This window comes from Nomascus leucogenys, chromosome X, assembly GCF_006542625.1.
Source record: "Nomascus leucogenys isolate Asia chromosome X, Asia_NLE_v1, whole genome shotgun sequence".
In the NCBI taxonomy this organism is placed as follows: Eukaryota; Metazoa; Chordata; class Mammalia; order Primates; family Hylobatidae; genus Nomascus; species Nomascus leucogenys.
The window spans coordinates 117038342-117060726 of NC_044406.1; the positions used below are offsets into that span (position 1 = coordinate 117038342).

General features: G+C 45.8%; 1 protein-coding gene across 4 annotated transcripts; it reads right to left on the minus strand.

Annotated features, from left to right (window-relative positions):
- Positions 1–740: 740 nt before the first annotated feature.
- On the minus strand, positions 741–16635 carry IGSF1 (immunoglobulin superfamily member 1). 4 transcript variants are annotated; one of them, XM_012499151.2, is made up of 20 exons: positions 16426–16635; positions 13842–13978; positions 13674–13700; positions 13004–13285; positions 12416–12703; positions 10222–10506; positions 9686–9979; positions 8896–9174; positions 8448–8568; positions 6505–6575; positions 6378–6425; positions 5696–5986; positions 5094–5372; positions 4170–4457; positions 3195–3482; positions 2712–2999; positions 2233–2520; positions 1833–2111; positions 1316–1439; positions 741–1163 (listed from the first exon to the last, which is right to left on the minus strand). In XM_012499151.2, the coding sequence occupies exons 2-20, from the start codon at positions 13909–13911 to the stop codon at positions 1028–1030; spliced, it is 4026 nt and encodes a 1341-aa protein (XP_012354605.2). In that variant the 5' UTR covers positions 13912–13978; positions 16426–16635; the 3' UTR covers positions 741–1027. The 4 variants fall into 4 exon arrangements, with proteins under 4 accessions (XP_012354605.2, XP_003262377.2, XP_003262378.2 ...); XM_003262329.3 differs by having other exon boundaries at positions 6378–6410; positions 16426–16512; XM_003262330.4 differs by lacking the exon at positions 13674–13700 and having other exon boundaries at positions 6378–6410; positions 16426–16512.
- Between the last annotated feature and the right edge of the window lie 5750 nt (positions 16636–22385).

Here is a 22385-nt window from a genome sequence, read left to right on the forward strand (position 1 = left end):
AACTAGGTAAGCCACCCACCCCATTCCAAACAACGTAATGGCCTAATGTGTACTGAATTCCCACTCATGGGGCAAGTGGCCTTCTAATCCAGGGGGAAAGGTCAGTGGCTGAGAATGGGAGCTAGACCCCCGCTCCACCATTTCCCCATTTGGAATCCTGGGAGGCGACACTGGCAGGTCCCCTGTTCCAAACCATCCACCTCATCTGCTTACTGGCTTCTTGAGATCCCGCCCTTACACACACATTCCTTTGGGAAAATGGAACTCTCTTTAGAGAGGGACAAAGTATTAGATTTGATTAATTGTTCGTCCTTAAGAGTGAATTCATTTACACCCTGTGATTGCTAGGTAAGGGTCACAAAGCACGCTTTTCCAGTTTCAAAGTGCTGCTGAGGGCCAATCCCGCTGTTTGAAAGTGGATGTACTATGGACCCAAACGTAACACGGTGAAATGCATGTAATGTCTGTGTTTTCCCTCCTCAGGCTCAACTTGGAGAGAGTGTTGCCATTCATTCATTCATCCATCGGATGGAAGGGCAAAAGAATACTCTGGTCAGTGACTATGTGTCAAACCAAATTGGGAAGTAGCCATTTTGGAGCCCCGAACCCACACCCATCCTTGAACAACTTTCTCTTTCCTCGTAGCCCTGCACTCTCTTATTCTGCCATCGAGATCAGCTCCAATACATCATTTCTAAGTGGAAAACAGACCAATAGAAGACCACAGCCATAGTTTTTGCAGTTAAATAGTGAATACTCTTTTTATTCAGAAGAATGCATTTTTAACAGAATTTCATGCGCCAGTAAATCAGTACAGTGAGGAGTTACAGGAGTGGGGAACCTCTCTTCAGGAAACATCTCACCCTGGCAGAGCTCTCAACTCCCAGAATCCCCTTTACCCAGCTCAGGTGATTAGAGAGAGACCAAGGAACAGCAGATGGAGCTGACTTGCAGGGTAACTAGTTGGATTTACAGGTCTCTGAGAGCAAGAGAGAGGAAAGGAAAGCTCTCATAAAGGAGGAGATTATTATATTGGAACGGGCAGTTCCACAGAGATTCTCCGAGAGGTTGATGAAGAAGAATTGGCAGGGGTGCCTGGTTCTCCTTCTTGGTTACACTCTTCGAGGGCAATGGTCTGGTCTCTTCCGTCTGTCTCTGAGCCTCTATGTAAAGAAAAAGACATTGCGTAAGGGAGGACCCAGAAACTGAAAACAGATTGCACGGTGGGGCTCAGATACTAGGGGAGCATTTGTATGATTGTTTTTCTAGCACCACCTGGTTCACAGAAGGGGGCCATAATGAGGCATTTATTTACCTGGTTCGCAGTCGAGGCCACTTCTTCCACTCTATGGCTAGCACTACCCCCAAGGCTACAACAACCACCACGATTAGGCTACTTCGGACAATGTTCCCTACAGTGCACTCCTGAGCAACAGGCCCTGTGGTGATGAAAAAGGAGAAACCAAGGCCATGGAGATTAGCGTTGTGTATGTTCCCCTCGATCTGGTATTGCCCCACACTCTGGCCTTCTTTAGGGTTCACGTGGGAGCCATCTGTTCAGACTACAGAGGCGGTGGGCAGTGGCAGAGTTTATGCTGAAGCAGAAGCAGCCCTCCTTTCCTTGGGGAAAAGAGGCCTGGAAAGAAACCCACTCACTATCTTCAAATACATTTAAGGTCCCACCTCCTCACCATCCTTAGGAGAAAGATGACACACTTCAGGTCCTTGGCTCCAAAGCCCCTCCATTCTCCTGATTTGGGATGTCTCCGTGGGGACTGTCCCTGGGATCCCAGGTGTGTCACACCAGGACCGTGGAGAGATTATTCTCTTACCTGCTGCCCCCACCAGCTCCAGGGGATCACTAGGCTCTGACCAGATATCAGGGTAGGCCTGGAGGCGGTAGCTGCAGCTGTAGTTTCCAATGCCTTTTCCTTCTACGTTGTTGATGACAAAGTCTCCATCCTCTGAAAACTGCTGAGGTGCTTCTTCTCCATCATGTTCTAGGACAAATTCAACACCTGGCAGGGGTCCTCGGCACTGAAGGGTGATGTCCTTCCCTAGCTTGAACATGGTGCTGGGCCAGGCTGACAGAGAGGGTTTAGGGGGCTTATCTGCAACCAACAAGGACACAGAGTTAAAAGAAATGATCCTGAACTTATCCCTTTACCCCCTTATTGCTTACTGCTAAAAACTACAAAATCGTGACTCGTACTGAAGTCTCCAGGACCTTACCAGTCACCCAGATCTCCAGGGAGTCACTGTGATTTGAAGCTGCAAAGGGAGCGGAGTCCAAATAATAAACACAGCTATAGATCCCAGAGTCTTCACCTCTCACTGCTGGCATCCAGAAGTCAGCCCTTTTCCCACTTGGCCTCTGTTGCTCTAAAGGCTCCTGAGCCCCCTCCTTCAACAGGACAAATGTTGAGTCTGGCAGTTCCCCTTGACACTGAAGAGTCATATTTTCGCCAGGGGCCACGATGGGACCAGGCTGGGCTAATAGGCTGGGTTTGGGGAGTAAGCCTGGAAGAAATGAACTCCTGGTCAAAGAGAAGAGGTCACTTTCCAGTGCATCACCCCTGGGGTCTCTGCTCAATAAAGAGGAAAGACAATTGGTTGCCTCTCCTCGAGCTCTCTGAAAACTATCTCCCATGAAACAGTCTATTCCCTCCTTTCTACACTTCCATGCCCACTCGACAGCCTCTTCCTCTTACCTGTGACTATGAGTTCCAGGGTGTTGCTAGGTTGTATCTTGATAGAACTGGTCCAGTCAGGGTGGTAGCAGCAGCTGTAACGCCCCATGCTAGCACCAGATATATTGGTGATGGGGAATGCCCCATCATTACTGGTGGATCCCCAGAGCTGCATTGAAGTGGCTTCTCCTTCTTTGTGCAGAATGTATCCTACTCCATGGACTGGCCCTCGGCACCAGAGAGTAACATTCTGCCCCATGGGAACCACAGAACTGGGCTCAGCAAACAACCATGGCTTAGGGAATGTGTCTAGAAAGAGACCAAGGTTGTAAAGTGGTGACTATAGAAACTTTTCAGTTCTTGCTTAAATTGACCCTCTATCTTTCTCCTCTTGGACACAATAGTTCCCCTCCATGGCCTAGCCTAGCCTTCCAGGAGGAATTACCCTCCCTAACCCCTACTCCAATAATCTCCACCCCAGTCCCATGTCCGGTCTGTCCTTACCAGTCACCCAGATCATAAGGGGCATACTGAGATATGACCCCCTGTTTGACATGGTTGTCTCATAGTAGATACAGCTATAGTTCCCAGAGTCCTCTGCTCCAACAGTGTGGAGAATGAAGTCAGCTGAGTTCCCTGAGACACTCCGAAACTGTAAGGGAACATGGGCTCCCTCCTGCAAGAGGGCGAACCTCATGCCCTGGAAAGTCCCTTGGCAGCGCAGGGTCACACTCTTCCCAGGAAACACCACGGGACCTGGCTGTGCCAGGAGAGTGGGTTTGGGGTAGAATTCTGAAATTTAAGAGACAGCAGCATGAGATAAACCCAACCCTACATCCTGCAAATAGCCTTTTAAAGTGTTATTGTAAGACACAACATATGTTTGTTGTCAAAAATTAGAAAATACAGAAAAAAACTAATGAAGGAAACACAATTCTACCACCCAAAGATAAGTATTTTTAATATTTCATTGCCATTTATTCTTTCTATATATTCCCATGTCCATGTAGCTATAACTGTTTACATAATTGGTACTCCACTTATGCACAGTTGCCTAGTTGTGTAGTATGCAGCTGACATTTCAAGGTCTTCTCCCTTTTTCTGAGAGCCATCCAGCCCACTGGTCTCTGACAGCCCAGCTAGAGAAAAAGTGGACATTGAGCCTAAAGCTCAACGCCAAGCCATAAAAATGTGCAGAAATAGGGCAACTTGAACTGAGCTCTTGGGATTGGACACCCCTATCTGCCTCATTTATTTCCCCAGAAGTGAATTGCTTGCCTCCCCAATGCCTTTGTTTCTTGTTCCTGTAATAATAACATGAGCAGCTGTGCATCATGGACTGGTCACTATGGGCCAGCCTCTGTCCTAAGCACTTTCTCAACGTGTTTTAGAAGAAACATTTCTTCCTCTCCCACTGACAGCCTTCCACCCACCATCCCAGGGTTGGCACCACCTCTACCTGGAGTCCCCCCTCCTAACCTGTCACCACGAGCTCCACAGGGTCGCTGGGCTCAGACCAGATAGAAAAGTCATAATATCGGCAGCTGTAATTCCCTCCATCACCAATGCCCACCGAAATGATTAGAAAGTGAGCTGCACTGGCCCCTGGACTTGCCCAGGACCTGTCACTGGATGCTATTTCACTTCCATCTTTGTAAAGAATAAAGCTCATATGCTGGTGGGGGGTGGAGCAATTGAAAGTCACTCGGGCACCAGGGGTGACCACAGGGCTGGCCCATGTCTTGAAGAAGGGCTTAGGGTACATTTCTAGAAGGCAAAAAGCAAAAACAAAAACAAAAAACAGAAAACAAAATACAACACAAAACTAAATTAAGAACAAGAAAGAGAGAAAGCAAATATAGCAAATATTGGTTCTAGGAGGCTTCTCTGCTTTTAAGTAAGTGCATTTAAAAAGTAAGGTAAATCCACTTTGCAGATGGACTTCTCACACAGGGACCCTTCAGCCCCACCCCTTACTACCTCCAGATGAGTCCTCAGTGTGATCAGGGCAGGCAATGGAGGCTAGTAAAAAGGTAGAATTTTTCTTGGGGCTTTGCTGATTCTCTGAGCCTCAGTTTGCCCATTTGGACAAGGGGAAAATGGTACCTGCTTCACCCACCTTGAAGAGTTGCTCTATGGTGAAGTGAGATAATTGATGTGAAAATAATTAGAAAAATTAAATCACCCTCCACGAACCAAAGCTATTAATAACGATTATGGCTATTAATATCGTGCAGCCAGAGGCCCTGGCACTCCCAGCGCCACGCCTGCCTGGCTCTAAGATTGGACACAGGCTCTCAGGACCAGCAGCAAAGTTTGCTGCAGGGAGAGGAGTGTCTGACCCAGGGCTTTGCCTTTCCCTCCACCCTGCCCCCTTTCCTCACACACCCTTTTCAGCTCTACCTTTTATGACAAGCTCCAGCGGCTCACTGGGCTCAGACCACTTGAAGGGGCGTTTTTCAGTGTGAGTGCGGCAGCTGTAATTGCCTTCGTCTTTATCCTCCATTCTCTGGATTGTAAAGAAGGCTTCTCTTCCAACGGCACCAAGTTGCTGGACAGGTTCTTGCTCTCCCTCCTTATACAGAGCAAACCCCATGCCTGCCAGCCATCCTTTGCACCGGAGTTGTAGTTCCTGGCCCCGGATTGGGGGGGTAGCAGAAATGACAGGTTTGGGGAGGATGTCTGGAAAACAGAATGGGGTGAAAAAGGAGTCAGTTTGCAGTTGCCCAGATGGGATACTCGGGGTCACTTTGTCAGCAAATGAAGACATTCATTCTGGGCTGGCCCTAGGCTCTTCCAGTCAGTCTCCTCACACTCTCTTTCCCATTCCGCCCCTCCCCCTACCCCATAACCCCCTACCATTTCAGTGCCCCTCCTCTCCTACATGCAGCACAAGCCCCTTGGGCTCCAGGGTCCCTGTGAGTTCATTCCCTCACTCCCAGGAGCAGTGTTGGAGTTCCAGGGGCACTGGGGATAACTCCTGGAGACCCTCTACCTTTTCTTACCTGTCCCCACCAGCTCAAGCGCCTCACTGGGCTCCGACACAGCCATCTCCTCCCATGAATGGCAGTGGTAGCTCCCGGTGTGGCTCTGGGTCAGGGCGCCAAGGGGGAAGGCAGCCCGGACCTGCTCTGAGGCCGGGCGAGTTGCAATCCACCCTGTCCCGTCCTTCAGCAACACAAACTCCTTAGTTGAGCCAGAAGGGCTTCTGCACCAGAGGGTTAAGTTCTTCCACGGGGCCAGAGGAAAGTTGGTCTCTGCCCACAGCTCAGGCTTAGGGGTTGGCATGACTATTTCTAGAAACAGCAGAATTAATGAAGCCATCCTCCCGCCTCCCTTCCCCTCCCTCCTCCTTGCCCTTGAACCCCCTACCCAGATCACACTGCCCACCTCCCCTTGCAACCCAAATCCAAACCCTTTCCTTCTTTCTTTCCTTCCTCAGGTACTGGGGAAAGGGGAAGCTGGTGTCTTATAGCTGAGCCTCAGAAAAGTGCAGAAGCTTGGAGGAAATTTTGCAGGCAGAAAGGCAAAGTTGGAAGCTGAATTTTGCCAGCAGCTTTAGCAAGTGCCCCTTCCTGGCTGTCCTTCCCTCCCAACCAGTCATTCCCTGGCCAATGACACTGACGCTCTGTAGTTATTTCGGATCTCCAGGGAGGAATGTCCCAGTCTGGAGCAGGAAAAACTTACCAGTCTCTTCTATCAATACCCCATTGCACAGTCCTGCAAAAGAAATTGCTGCCAGCACTCGGCCCCCTCCCCCACCAGGACTTCACCCCGGCCTTCTGCCCAGGCCCCTTCCCCCACTTGTACTCACCACAGCAGAGAAGGGCCGTGACTATGAAGAGCATGGTGACCCCTTGAGCTGTTCCCAGCAACCAGGCTTCTCTAGTGAGACCAGAAAAGAGATGAGAGGAGTTGCTGGGATGAGGGGGAGGGTGGAGGAAAGGGGGCGGCAATTTATGTCATTGGCTTACTCGCTACCCAATGGGGACTGGATATGGCCAAGATAATGGGATATAATCTTATCTGACATCGATGACTTTTCTTTTTGAGGGCCTTACCACCTACAAACCTCTTGCTCTTTCATGACCCACGTGTCCCCCCTGCCCCCTCCCCACTCCCCAGCCTATATCATATGTCAGCTCCCCATGGCCCCTGATTAGGCTGTTGCTGGAATTGAGATGTCAGATGTGAAAATGCTTTTATATTATTTGGAGCTCTCAGAACCCCTGGAGCTCATTGTGATCGGCAGCTCTGGGTGGTGTGTGTGGGGGTGGAGGGAGAAACCCTGAGTATTTCTCAGTCATCAAGTTTAAGTTTGGAAGCAGTTGATATGGCAGTATTGGTCCTCAGACCCACCTGCCTCACCTGCCTTTGTTATGGAACGGTTGCCTAGGCAGCTGTGGTGAATTACTAGAAGATTGTCAGTGCTGAGCTAAGCTTTTCAGAGAGTAGAAACTCTCTCCTCACCCAGATTATAACTAGAAATGTGCAGCAGTTTTGGATCATGGGTCTTGTAGTATTAGATGATATTAACCCAAAATCCATTGGACATTTTTACTTAGAAAACACTGACCATCCTTCCTGGTGAGGAAAACATGATTTTCAAGCTGCTTTCTCTGAAATCTGGTTTCTGATCTTATTCTTCGATGCAGTGTTGCTGGGCTGGGGTGGGGCACATAAAGCTACATTTTTTTTTTTCTAACCACTGGCTTGGAGATTACTCTAATGAGTACGGGACCCAGGTCAGGTTCCGGAAAGAAGTAGAAATTGACCCCTGCTGAAACTTTTTGAAAACTCAAAGGGTGGTGGTTTTTGCAAAAGGCTTAGGTGGCTCCCTTCTGGTTGCCCAAGTATTCTGTCCCTCAGATTCCAGTGGAAAACACAGACACATATAATCATAATCATAATCCATTGTGCATTGATTACTCCCAGACACACTGACCACAGTTGCAGGGCTGGGGGTACAGCAAGAAGCAGGGAGTAGGGGGAAGTAGACAAGGTATTCAGGAGCTAATATCCCTACTAGGTCAGAAGTGGTTATTTCTCTCCTTGTTCCCAGTAGAGTAGCCTGAGCACAAGCCATGGGGATGAGAGAGGCAGATGGCCCAGAGCACACCACAGAATCAAAGGAAATGGCAGGAGAATCTGTTTGGCCTGTAAGTTTGTGAGTCAGAGGAAACAGTCTGATTCTGTTGCCCCGTCCAATATCACATCAGATGGCCATCCAGGACAAGTCTATATTCCCAGAATGCTCTGCACAGGTGGTTGGAGGCCACAGTGTCAGAGACTGGTTACTAAGGCAACTAGGATGTGTCACAAGGCTTAATAGCTCTTGAGAGCTAGGGATAAGGGTGAAAAGTTGGGATAGGAGTTGGATAACAGTCTGGGAGACAGGACAGCATGGCTTCTTACAAGGGGAGAAATCCAGAATAAGTTAATGAGGGAGACATCAATCATCTCTGAGGGCAGGATGGTTTGTGGGGGAGATTTGGGCACCCTCCGGAGGGGGATGTCAGTGAATGCAGTTCTGATTACTCCTCCTGCCTGAGAACTATGCATTTCTCCACCCGCTGGCTTGAGTGCTGACCTCTCTGTGAGGTGAAAGAGACAGCTGGGGTGAGAAAGTCTTGTTCCCTAAGCCCGGAAGATGGGGGTTCTATAGGGTTTGCCTCTGTGGCTTGTCTCAACTAGGGCATGACTCATTCTTCAGACTCTGTTAGGTTGGGGAACAGGGGGCTGGGACAAGACAGTTACCTGATTCTGAGTCTCCGACACTTCCACCTTATCCACAGCACTACCAACAGCAAGGCAACAAGCTGCATGATTAGAGACAACCTGATAGCTTCATTCAGAATGTAATTCCAGGTGAGATAGCCTGTGGCCAGAGAAGACCAGAATCAGAGGCCTTGATGGGGACAGGGGCAGGTGAATGCATTCATGGGGTGAGGACAATCTGGTTACTGAGAGTGCTTATATTGGGAAGGTGAGGCACAAGTGGCCTTCTTTGTCATGGAGAATGGGAGCCTTGAAATTATCCTGCTAACTGCCTTTGAGGAATTGTGAGACCACCCCAGGGGAAGGGTGCTGAAACCCAAGGGCCCTGATTTTCAGGCCTCTGACTCCCTTTCCCATATCTTTCTGGGCACTGATCTGGGATCCCTGGGGTATGGAGGGGCATTCCTCTGAAGAGCTATCCTCTCACCTGCTGGCCCCATCAGCTTCAGGGGCTCACTGCGATGTGACCAGATGTTAGGATGTGTCTCTACGCGATAGCTGCAACTGTAGGTCCCTGTGCCTTTCCCGTCAACATTACTGATGATGAAGTCTCCGTTTACTGAGAATTTTTGGAATGTTTCTCTTTCTTCCCATTCCAGAGAAAATTCCAGTACTGGATGAGATACTCGGCACTGAAGGGTGATGGCCTTTCCTAGCTTGAACACAGTGCTTGGCCAAGCTGACAGGGAGGGTTTGGGGGGCTTATCTGAAACCAATCCAGAGACCAGAGTGAGAAGTGACCTCAAACCCAGTACCCTCTCCCCCAGAAAATGTTTCTGAGCTCCCCATTTGATCTTCTCTTCCTTTCCACTTCCACTTGGTCAGTGGCTTCAAGATTTGACTGTGCATTAGAATTCCTTTGCCCACCCCTTGGTGATCTAAAGATTCCTGGTTCCTTACCTTCAATCAGAAAGACCTCATACCTGTAAGCTTCCCCTGGCCTAAAGAAAAATAGTTTTCCCAGGGGTTACAATGGGGCTGTGCCATACTGAGAGGTGGAGCTTGAGGAACAATCCTGGGAGATAAGGTCCCTAAAGTTTTGGAAGAAAGTTCTACACCACCTTCCTAGTGTGTGTGTGTGTGTGTGTGTGTGTGTGTGTGTGTGTGTGTGTTGTTCATAGCTCTCAGAGGATATGAGGCTACTAGCTCTTTCTTACAACACCACAATGGTGATAAAAACAAACAGGTTGATAATAAAAACAGTTGTTAACACTTGCCTACAACCATAAGCTCCACAGTGTTGTGTGATGGCATCCTAATGGAGGTCTTCCAGGTGAGAAGATAGTGGCAGCTATAGATGCCAGTATCACTGTAGGTTACATTGCTGAGGAAGAATGACGTGTTGTCATCGATGCTGGTGGCATCCAAAAACTGAAGTGGTTTGTCTTCTCCTTTCTTATAGAGTGCAAGACCCACTCCATCCACTGGTCCTCGACACCACAGGCTCACATTCTGACCCATTTGGACCACAGCCCTGGGCCGAGCAAGTAGCCAGGTCTTGGGGAAAGTGTCTAGGACGAGACCCAGAATAAAAAGCACTACTGATTTCACTTCTTGCTCCCACTCCTTAAGATTCTTTTCCTTCTCTTCCTCCAAACCACCCTTGGAAAAACCTGTCTACACCCAGTTTTACAAATTCTGCTCCCTTCTCTACTATTGACCCTGGCCACGTGATTAGGTTCTCCAGGGAGCACAGAGGGAGATTTATATCCTTAGCCCTTAACCTAAGTTTCATGGCATACCCGTCTCTTACCAGTTACCCAGATTTTCAGGACATCACTAAGGAGTGAACCTCTATATGACGCGTCATAGTAAAAACAGAGGTAATGTCCAGTATCTTGGATCTTCAAGGACCGGAAGAAGAAATTTGCCTCATTTTTTATTGTCTTCTTGTGGTAAAAGGACTTCTCCAAGTCTTCAACCCTCATTAGAGCAAAGGTCATTCCATAGATTGGCCCTTGGCACCTGAGATTCAGGCTTTCTCCAGGTGCCATGATGGGCCCAGGATAGGCTGTCAAAGTTGGTTTGGGGTAGAGTCCTACAAACGGAAGAGACCCTAAAGTTAGAGGCAAGATGATTCTTTCCTGTTGTCTTCTGTTTTCTCTTTCTTAATTTCTTTGAACAAGAAGTGGTAGCTGAAGTTTACCTTCTCTTCCCTATCCCTTCCTTGGATCTCTGCCTCTATAACATAATCAAGGGTAGATTCACTTATGCCCCTGTTCTCTCTCAAGAATCTGTCAGCTTCACTGAGCTCTAACCATGTGTAGGGGTGTATCTCAGTAGAAGATCTACATCCATAATTCCCTGTATCTTTAGGTCCCTGAAATGCCAAATGTAGTTCTTTCAACCACCAGAAAAACCAAACCTCTGAAAATAACATTGTTTTCATCTTTGCAGAGCATGAATGCCACTGAAGTATTAAGGAGAGCTTTTGAATACATTAAGCTCATTTAAGACCCTACTTCTACAACAAGACTGAAAGAAGCCAATAAAGAGGGTTTGGCCAGTAAGCCTGCAACCCAAAGAAATCTCTGTTACGGGGCCACACATTCCTTTCCATGAATTGTTTCTCCAAGGAGATTTTACGTGAAAGTGAGGGCAAACCTCACCTCCTACCACTCCTTCCTACCCCCACCCCAATGCCAGGCACACTTATCTATTCATTAAGGAAGGATCAGCTCTGTCATATGCTCACTAAGCATTTAGTATGCATCAAGCATCATGTAGGTCTAGGTGTGTATGAGTAAAGAAGACACAGTCTCTGCTAGCAAAAAGCTCATGAACTGGTTGGTGGGGGATATTGGTGAACAGGTAACTACAGAAGTGTATGTTAGTGGATTCTATGCTGAAAGGGCATGAGTACAACAAACATTCATACACTCAGTTCAAACAGGCAGTTTTTTGTTCTTTGATCCTCAATAAAAAGCTATACTAACAAAATTAGTATCTACCATTTATTGAGAACTTATATGCCAGGCACTGTACATATATATTTAGGCAAATCCTCACAACAACCCTGTGAGGTAGGCATTATTATTAAACCAATTTTGCGGATCAGGAAACTGAGGCACAGAGAGAAGCATTACACAGTAGATCAGATAGATACTGTTATCCCATTTTTAGAGTAGAGGAAGCCAAAGCACAGAAAAGTGAAGTGACTTGCTCAAGACCACACAGGGAGGCAGTGTCAGAAATGGAACTAGAAACCAGTATTACTGCTTCTAAGTCTAGAGTACTTTCTGTAGCACCACAGCTTTCCCCAAGCCTATTTAGCTGGATGGAGAGACTGAAGCAAATGTGGCCAATTCCATCTAGAAACCTCCAGGCCATGGGGTGGGGGAGTTGGGGCTGGGACATGTCTGGCATTTTACATTTTGGGGAAATTTCTTCTATATTTAGAGATTGGTGCTGCTTTACTAGCTCTACTGATGGGAACCAAGGTGATTTATAAAGCCATTTCTAAAATATGAGCTATCACATTCTTTGTCATTTTTTTTGTTTTTACTCACCAACACTAGCAATCCATTCTGTTTTCCACACATAAAAATAACAATTACAAATAAAATACATTTGCAAATTTAAAACTCCATTTATAAGATTGCAGTGGCAGTGCCTGGCACATATTAGGTGCTCAATAAATACTGGCTGAATTAATGAATGAATGCATGATATTCAACAAGTTGAGAACAACAAAGCTGTGATGAGCCGAAGCTGCTGGCCAGTTGGCTGGGCTCCTTTACTAGCCAAATGATTGGCTCCCATACATCTGCCTTGCAGCACATGCGATTCTAATTTATATCTCAGTAAAACTTCAAACGACTCTAGCTCATGGGGCCTTGCAGGACCTAGAAACTGGCTGAGGAAAGTAAAATCAGAAACCCTAGCTCAACCAGCCATGATACCTGGGACAACAATTGCCAGATGCCAGCAGCCATAGCCACACCCACCTGCTACAACCAGCTTCAGGGGGTTGCTGGGCTCTGACCACAGAGTGGGGAGCATCTGGATATGAGTGCGGCAGATGTAAACCCCTTCATCCTCAGGTGTCAGGTTGTCAATGGAGAATATGGCCATTGTCCCAGTTGGGACTTGGTAATCCACAGGCTCTGTATATCCCTCTTTAAACAGCATGAATACCAAATCCTGCAGCCAGCCATGGCAGAGGATGTTAACATTACATCCAGGAAGAGGGGGGGTCTCAGCCTGAATCCAGAAGATGGGCTTGGGCAGTTGGCCTGGAAGGATAGAATGAACTGGAATTAGGTAAAGCAAGGATAGTACTGTCTAGGGAGCGGCAGAGGAGAGCTCTACTTTAATTGAGGTTTCCCTGTATGATCCTTGTTTGCCACCCCTCCTTCTCCCATCTCTGCTCCAGAGTCTGCATCCCCCCTCTGCATTGCCCAATACAAAGTAGGCCCTTATTTACTAACTGTGGAATGCGTGCTTGCATGCATTTGAGAAACAAACTCTCCCCTGGAAGGCAAGTTTGAATCTCAGGAGCTGGAGTTGATTCTTGAGTATCACTGTCTTCTTACCTGGTGCCTCCAACTCTAGAACTTTACTGGGCTTTGACCAGCCTGTCTCCTTCCAGTAGCAGCACCGGTAAAGACCTGCATTGGACTCAGTAAGGGCACCTATAAGGAATGAAACTTGGAAGGTCTTGTGGGAAGGGCGGATCCAGGTCATCTGTATCTTATCCTTCAGCAGCAAGAACTTGCTTGATATCCGAGAGGGGCTTCGGCACCAAAGCGTGATGTTCTCCCAAGGGGCCTGGGGGTAGTTGGACTCTATCCACAGCTCCGGTTGAGGGTCCGTCACTGTTATTCCCAAAGATCAAAAAGATGTGAGCAGTCCAACCCTCTCCTTCCCATAACATGTCCCACAGTGTCCCTTAAAATTAGCCCGGACCCAGATCCCTCATTTTGTCTTCCCTTGGGGACAGGAGTGTGCTCCTGTGGGGCATCGTATAAGAACCCCAAGATATTTTGTCAAGGGGTTCAAACGAGTTGGAGAATAAAGTCTGACGGTTTCTTTTCCATCTGAGATAAAGCTTTTTCCCCATGCCATAGGAAACCAAGTCCTCTGATTCCCAATCAGCCCAATCTATCTCTGGAATCTCAAGGCATTATGTCCAAGAAAATGGAGACACGCCAGCATCTTGGATCCTTTAGGAGGGAGGTGCCTGAGAGGGCAGGACTCACTTACCTATCGATGTCATACCCAGACTCATCCCTGAAAAGAGAGATTATGGTAAAGAAGAGCTCCCTTGTTGTCTCCACCCTGTGCTCAAACCTCAATACTTTCCTCTCCCACCCCTAATGGGTGGGTACCTATGACAGGGTCACTTGCCCCTCACCCCGTCCTTGTACTCACGAATGCAAAAGAGCAAAACAGGGAATGTCTTCAGCATGGTGGCCCCCTCCCCTGGTCTGTCCAGGGTCATGGGGCCTCTGGTGCTGGCTGTGTGCTCTGAGTCTTGAAGAATTTTTCTCCTCAGCAGGTGGTGGGATCTAAAAGCAGAATTGTTTTTACTCAGAGGACTTGTCCTGCTCCTTAAAGTTTAGTTTAGATGGCTAAATTGCACTTGACAACCCTACATTGTACTTCCTCACAGGCATCCAGGGTATTACAAGGTCACCTGCTGCTTCCTCTCCTTGCTCCTTTCCCTCACTTCCCTATCCTCCTGCTCAAGGTCTTTGTTGGTATCGAAGATGTCAGATTTGTTGAAATATGGATTTGTCTCTGGGATCTCAGAGGCCCAGAATAGCCTGCAGAAGCTCCACAGGATGGGGGAGATGGGAAGTGCAGAGTCACCTTTTCAGAGATCCATATATATATATATGTATATATATGTGTGTATATATATGTATATATGTGTGTGTATATATATAGTATATATACGTGTGTGTATGTATATATATATATAGAGAGAGAGAGAGAGAGAGAGAGTCCTCCAACAACTTAAGAGAGGGGGCATTACTACCATCCCCATTTTATTGATGAACAAACTGAGGCTTAGAGAGGATACATAATTTGCCCAAAGTCAAAAGATGTTAAATATTAGAGCCCAAATTAGAATCCATGTTTAACTCCAAGGCCTGTGGATCTAAAACAATGATTTAAACTCCCAGAGGTACCCTTCACTCCTTCTTCACCCTCCTTTACCCCTCTCACTTGATCCCTTGGATATCCTTCCCTTCCATAGAATGCTTTAGATCCAATATTACTCTCATTCTTGTCTCCTACCCCTAAAAGCTCAATACCCCAGTGTCAAGCATGTGTTAGAAAATCAAGCTGCTTGAGTTAATTTACATAAGGTCTAAATGATTCTTTCGTTGCCCTTAACTTCTAAACAGCTTTGTTGGTTGCCTCTAAGGGAAATGGAATTGTTTGAATCTCAGGAAATACAGCAAAGATATTTGAGTTCAGGGAGGCTTTTCATTCTCCCCGACCAAAGTCATTATTTACCATAGGCCTTGCATATACACAAGGTAGACTCTTGAGCTTTCATGCCTCTCTCCACCTCCCCCCACAGTAACCTTTCACCAAGGGAAGGTATGTCCCAGCCACACAAACTCAAGCTAATTCTCTTCCACCAACTTTCTACTGGGAGTCTGAAGTCCTGGCTGACTCCAGCTGTTATTAAATCTTAGCTCAGAAGAGTAGGGAAGAGGCAGCTCCCAGAACAGAGAAAGGAACTGATTTTGCTTTTCCAGACTGACCTTGGACCTCAGCCTCTAACTTGCCCCACTGCTAACACTGGATAGGATGGAGGAGCAGGAAGAGGAGGATATTTCGTGTTCAAAATATCTGGACTGTAGGGAACAAGTGGACAGTGAGAAATCCAAGGAAGCGTAGGTCCATTGTACATTTTTCACTTTGTATCGAAGGATTTTCAGATTACCCACTCTGAATTTTCCTTATCTGTAAAGTGGGGGAGTAATATCGACCTAACATTATTGTTGTGTTGGGTTAGAGATAATACATGTACAGTGCCAGGCACACAGTGAACATTACATTTTAAAAAGATGCTTATTTTTTCTTCTTTTCAAAGGGGGCATCAAACTGGTGTAGGACCCTAAAGATGCCCTTTCCATTTCAGTTCCTACAGTCCCTTGCTCCCACTCCTCTCAGGGCCAGGCCAAAGCTTGGATGCTACCCTGTTGCTTTGTTACCCTGGGGCTTTGGGCCAGGAGTTTTTGGGGGAAGCCAGGTTCCACTGCCAAGGGAGAGGTTCAACCTGGGATTACACCCAGGAAATGCCATCTGAGGTTTCAGCCTTGCCACTTGGACCCCTAAACCAGGATCTTTGCCTACTGGAGGATTGAGGGGAGTCAGGGAAGCTGGGCTTTTTGGCATGGCTGACCCCTCCTCACTCACTAAGGAAATTGTACCATTTATATTCAGCCCAAATGATGAATCTTACACCGGGGGAACGTGAGAACAGCCCCAAGCCTCAGGTTAGTTGGCCACGCCCATTTTGGCCTTTCACCCCACCCCCACCCCCAACTTTGGCTGCCTAGCCATTTTACCCTTCCCTCCTACTCCACCCCAAGCACTTTCCCCACCCTTAGGCAGCACCGCAGTGCTTTTGAGGGTGACATATCTGAAATGTCTAATGGCTCGCCCCCTGCATAGCTTTGAGGGCTTCAGGAATCAAAGGGGTTGGGCTCGGCGGGGGTGCCGGGTACATGCTCCGCTGAGGGTTTGGAGGGAAGACTGAGAAGGAAAAGGGGAGATATCTACAGTGCCCAGAGATTCTCACCGAGGCAGGTCTGGGATCCGGGGAGGAAAGGAGAAAGGCAGGAATGAAGGGGGTGGGGGGACAGACTGGGGAGCAGTTTGATTTACGGCAATTAATTACAGCAAGGAGACTCTTTCGGGGTTTTGTTTAGGATCCGGTGGCCAGTATTTAATCTTCAGCCACTGAACTATGCGCTCATTTGTAGGTACTTACGGTAGTTGAAGGCCCGCTCCGATGTTGGAGATTCTCCAGTGAGCTCCTCCAGATGCAGCAAACTGCCCGGCATGAGAAGAGCTGTCTAAGGACAGCCTCTTCGGCTCTGAGCCCCGCCTTCCTCTCTCCCCCGCCCGCCTGCCGGCCCGCCCCAACCTCCTCCCCGCCCTGCGCCGGGCTCTGAGAGCCCACCTACACCAACTCTGCCTAGCACCTGCAGTCCTCTGACGACGGGGATTTCTACGCCCCTCCCAGCTCCCCGCCTCTCTCCGGACTCCCTGCAGAGGTTGCTGGAGCCAAATTCAGGCCCCTGCCCCCTCGCCTGTCTCTCAGAGTTTCATTGGGTCACTGTATTCTGGGGGGGGAGAAGGCCAGCTCTCAAGAAGATTTGTAGATCCTTCTCTCCAGCTCCCCAATACCTTTATCGGGATCTCAGATCTTCCCCTGCCCATTTAACGCCCCATTTATGCATAAACATCACCACAGTTTAAGTGCCTACTATGTGCCCCTGGGCCCTGGGATCCATTATTTCTCATCTTCAGAGCAACTCTACAAAATAAGTGTTACTCCCCTGAGTTTTACATATGAGGAAACTGAAACTCGGAGAGGGTTAAGTAACTTGGACAGCCTTCAAAGTCCATCTTGGGGTAAAAGCCCAGGCTTTAGAGACATAGAAATTTATATTTTAGTCCACATTTTACATTCAATAGTTGTGTGACCTCAAGCAAATGAATAAACTCTCTGAGTCCCAGGTTCCCCAACGGTAAAGTAAAAAACAAACAAACAAACAAAAAACAGCAGAACCTATTTCACAAGGCCTTAATGGGATGATGTAAGTAAAACTCACAGCACAATAGGCCTAGCATATAGTAGGTGCTCAATAAATGGTAGTGGTTGCTGCTGCTACCACTACTACTACTACTATTAATCTGTAAGCCCTTCCCCAAATGTCTTAGAGTAACGTGATTTTAATAATATAGAGCAACCTTTCACAAATGTTGATTATGAAAGACTTTTTATAATGATAATGTATGAATAAGACACTAATCAAAGCTCCTGATATATAACATGTGATGAGATTAAAGTATAGCATCCAATGGTCTCACAGACTAATTGATAAGAAATATCAACATGACAGACTAATTGGCTAAAAAATAGCCAAATTTTTCTTTATGTACATTTCTTTTTTTTTTAAGACAGAGTCTCACTCTGTTGCCCAGACTGGCGTGCAGTGGTGCGATCTTGGCTCACTGCAACCTCCACCTCCCACGTTCAAGCAATTCTCCTGCTTCAGCCTCCAGAGTAGCTAGGATTATAGGCTCACACCATCACACCCAGCTAATTTTTGTATTTTTTAGTAGAGATGGGGTCCCACCATGTTGGCCAAGCTGGTCTGGAGGCCTCGGCCTCCTAAACTGCTGGGATTACAGGCGTGAGCCACCATGCCCAGCCTTTTATGTACATTTTCTACCTGCATAAATGATTTCAAATTATCTAATGAAAAACACTTTAATTCAAGAACAAACTAGGTAAAAATAAAGTAACAGCTCTTTTACTGGCCAAATTGATTATCATATCTTCATGCATCAGGTGATATCTATTGTGGCTTCCATTATAAACTGTAGATTATTGTGTAATGAATAGAATAGGCATATGAATAAAAAGATGTGTTTCTGGGCAAGTTATTTAGCTTCCAAGCCTCAGTTTTCTTATTTGTAAAATGGAGATAATAATTGCACTTACTACAATGAAGCGTTTGGGATAGGATTTAATGCTCCTAGGACACAGCAAGCAGCCATGGATTCAACACAAATGTTAAGTACTTTCTTTGTGGCGGGGATTGTTCTGGATGCTGACAATTCAGAAAGGATGACAGTTTCTCTTCTTAAGAAGTTTGTAGTCTAAAGATAATTCATACTAGAGAAGAAGTAGGAGGCAGCCAGAGAAGGAGGAGCCTTGAGAATCAAAGAGGATTGCAATACAGAAGATCATCAAGTAAGTCATGATAGTATGTGTTTGGATCATTGCAAGCACTTTGCTTGTACTGTGTGCCTAAACTAGGGAGCAGTAGCAGAGAAGGAGGGAAGGGCCAGAGTTCCCGAAACATTGAGAAGGCAACATTAGACAAACTTGATGGTTGTTTGGAAGACAACAGTAATAGTTATTATCTGTCAGGGTGAAAACATCCATGCCAATTTTCAAAACATTTACAGTATAGAAGAGCTTCAAGAAAGTGGAGCTTGAAGGATAGAGGTGAAGCACCAAGGTTCACAGGGTGTTGTGGGAAGCCTTTCTCCATAAGCGAGTCTAATGTAAGATGATGATTTTTTTAAACCTAAATCTGTTTTATATATCCCAAACAGGAGAAGCCCAGGGCAAACCTGACCCCTTCCCAGTGTTGTATTGATGTTGGCTAGCTCTGTATGGTTCAGGAGAACCCAATGTGCACATCTTATCTCATCCCAGCATTCAATGACATAATGGTAGTAGCTTGAAAGTGGCCATGGTCAGAGAATTTTCACCACAGTCAGAGAATTTTCACAACCAAAGAAGCAAATGCTACAAATCAAGTTTCTCCCAGCAACCTTCATATCTCTGGAGCTGTTTTTAAACATTTACTAGCAAACCACTTTTTTTCCAGTTTTATGTTTTAGGACAGTGATTTTTACTGGGAAACAGGAAGGTTTCCAAACTACTCAAGGATCCTGTTAAGTTTCATACACTCTCAAGAAAGTTATGAGCATTGTGCTCCATTCCCCTGTCCCCAACCTCACTACTCTAGTAAACCATCTGAGGACTGTGTCAGATCTCTGGAGAGGTCTGTGCATTCAAAGTTTGACTGTGTGTTTTAGCATCCCACCCCACTCCTCAGCCAGTCTCAGGCCCCATCCCTTTCTGCAATGGAGAAGCAGTGTGGAGTAGACCAGTGAGGAACTCAGCTGGGACTAAGCAAGTGGCATTCTGGGGCAGGGAGGAGGCCCAACCAGACAGATTAGGTTCCAACGGCAAGACCTGATGAGGAGGGGGGTTAGGCTTTGGAGGTGGGGAGGACAAAGCTGCAAAGGAAAGCTGGGGCCAACTCACAGAGCTTGAATTTCAACTTATCTTTTGTCAAGCACTTTAATTATTAAGGGCATAGTTTGGGGCACTAAGTCATTTCCAGAAGCTATAACTGAGGGCATTTTCAGGAGTGTGCAGGAAGCTTCCTAGAATAAATCAAATTCAAGTGATGAATTAGAACTAAAACTTATTTAATCAAAACACTCATAGTGGGGCATAAGACATTAGATAGAGGCCTTGATGATCAGGCTTCTTGGTGCTTGTCACAAAGCAAACCAACAATGTGAATACCTAGGTGAATTTAACAAGTTTAATGGGTGGAGGGAGAAAATGAGGATTTTTGTGTGTGTGTTTCAGTGTTAGTAGAATCACAAAGTTCTTTTGGTTTATGTACCATTTACCAAAAAAGGTAATCTACTAGTCCACTCTCCCCAAATGACAATTCTCTTAGCATCACAATACGGCTTTTGTTTATACGAGGAACAGTGTGTATCTGAGTACATGGTGGGGGAGGGTGTTCAGAGACAGATATCCAAAATGCAGGAGAGCTCCGAAAGTGGGCTGCAAAGTGTTTCAGTATTCCCTTTTCCTGTGTTGGATGAAGTTGGTGGCTCCAGAATGAAAGGAGGTAGGCTCAGCCTCACTGCCTAGAGCAGGCAGGCACAGGTTCTATAAGCAGTTTAGGCCTGATCCAGGAAGGATGCTTCCAGATACCAGTGCCAGGAAAGCCTTTTTCTGTCTCAGAGTCTGACTTGCCCCCAGTGTGTCCAAATTGTAGGCATTTGCATGGTGGGGCAGGGGTGGGAATGGGTGTGTTGTGGCGGGGGGGAGGGGGGAATGCCACTTGGGAATGCACAACTGGTCTCTCTAATATTTATTTATTCGTAATCACTTGTCCAAAGGAAACTATAGAAGTCAATAATTTGGTTCTTTTATTCCTATGTATTGTATGATTAAACAATTATATAATTAAAATTAAGTAAAGATGGCTAAACTGCAAGAGCAGCACAAATTAGCAATTTAAAAACTCATCATTGCAATATTACCAACTGTTTATAATCTGTTCCTAAAAACGTCAGTTTACAGGCAATTATTTAAATATACATGCTTCTTTTCCAATTCTACTTGTTTTGTGATCTAGGATATGGTCAAACTTTCTAAAAGATTCATGTACCCTTGACAGAAGATGAGGAAATACTTTCTCCATAAAAGTCTGTTAATTTCATATAATTGATTGCTTTCAAGTAGACAATACAAATTATTTTTTCTTATTTAATCTATCATATTTCAATGTCTCCCTATCCAACTCACGCTTAATTATTATCTTGCTGTTTTCATTTTCTCCCTCCTGTTTATCCCTCCTTCATTCTTTCGCATTTTCCTTTTTGTACTTTCCTTATCATCCTTTCCCATGCATTCTGTGTGTGTGTGTGTGTGTGTGTGTGTGTGTGTGTGTATAGCTATAGATATACACACATAATAACAACTTGGTACAACTGTAAATTTTTACTTCCTTTTCCGCTAATCACCCTGGCAAAAACGCAATTAATTATAAAAATAAGATCTACACTCTCTTAAGAAATGTGGCTTTGAAAGTGAATTTAGTCACTTATCTCCGTGAGTATCTTCTCCCTGGGCTGCAGCTGTTTTCAGCAAAACCAATAGTTTGGGAGTTTTACTGACAAATGCCTTGAAGTCATCTTGACTGCCAAAGATTTTCCTCTCATCTTGAAATAAGAAAGATAGCTTAGCTGAATGGTTCACGTGGGGCTTCAAGCCCAAGAACTTCAACTAGTAGATTTTGCTCCAAATTGGTCTCTCATCCACTGTTACTAAGGTATACTCAGGTGTCAGTCCTATATTTATCTTGTTGAAAATCACTTCTTTTTTGAGCAACTTCTGAGACAATTTCTTTATCTTTCAAGTTTAAGAATTGTACAATAGTATGCTTTGGACTTTTAGTATGAGAGATACATTTGAGTGGGAACTTACACATTTTCTCTGCATATAAGTCGAGATCTATGTTTAGCTCTGGGAAATTTTTATCAACAGTTTCCTTAATTATGGTTTCAAGGCTAATCTCTGTATTTTCTGCACCTTCAAGGATGCCAGATACATAGATATTGTACCACCTTGATGTGTTTTTGAGATCTATCATGTTTTCTTGCACCATGAAGAACTGTTTTCTTAGATGTTTTATCTTTTAAGACTGAAGCTCAATTTTGTCCTCATTTGCACTGATTCTCTCTTCCATGATATTTATTCAGCAATATTTCTTTCCTAGGGTTTCTTTCAATTCTTTGACCTCACTAGTAGTGCCCCACAGTCTTTGCTGAGCTTTTCCTGTGTGCTTTTTAAAATGTCCACATGGTCTTGCATCAACGCCCTCACCTCGGCCCTTTCTCTGGGTTCTGCCTGCTGCTCCTCCAGGACAGCCATATCTCTTGAATTCTCTGGGCTTCCTGGTTCCTCCTCAGCATCACAGTACTTATTGGTTGCTACTAAGCTTGTTTTTATCATTTTTCTCATTCTAGATCAGGTAGGTTTCGTTTTCTTTTTGTGCTACTCTCATAGCTGAGGCTTCCATTGGCTTTGTCAGTGTTCCCGAAGCCCAGCAATTTGGTTCGGAGCACAGCTGCTCCTTCTATCCTTTCCCCGAGAAGCTCAGGAGCTGAGGTCTTTTTATTGAAATGCAAGACCTATTTTAAGCTGAAATCCTCAGAAATGCTATAGGAAATTAAGATATCATCAACTGATGTTCTCATCTAACAGGATTAGAAGTAAGAGCTTCATAACCTTACAGATAAGGTAAGGAAGTACATAAGTGCATAAATAAAAATAAACACACACATATAAATATGTAAGTGCACTAACTACCTGAATACATAAATATACAAACA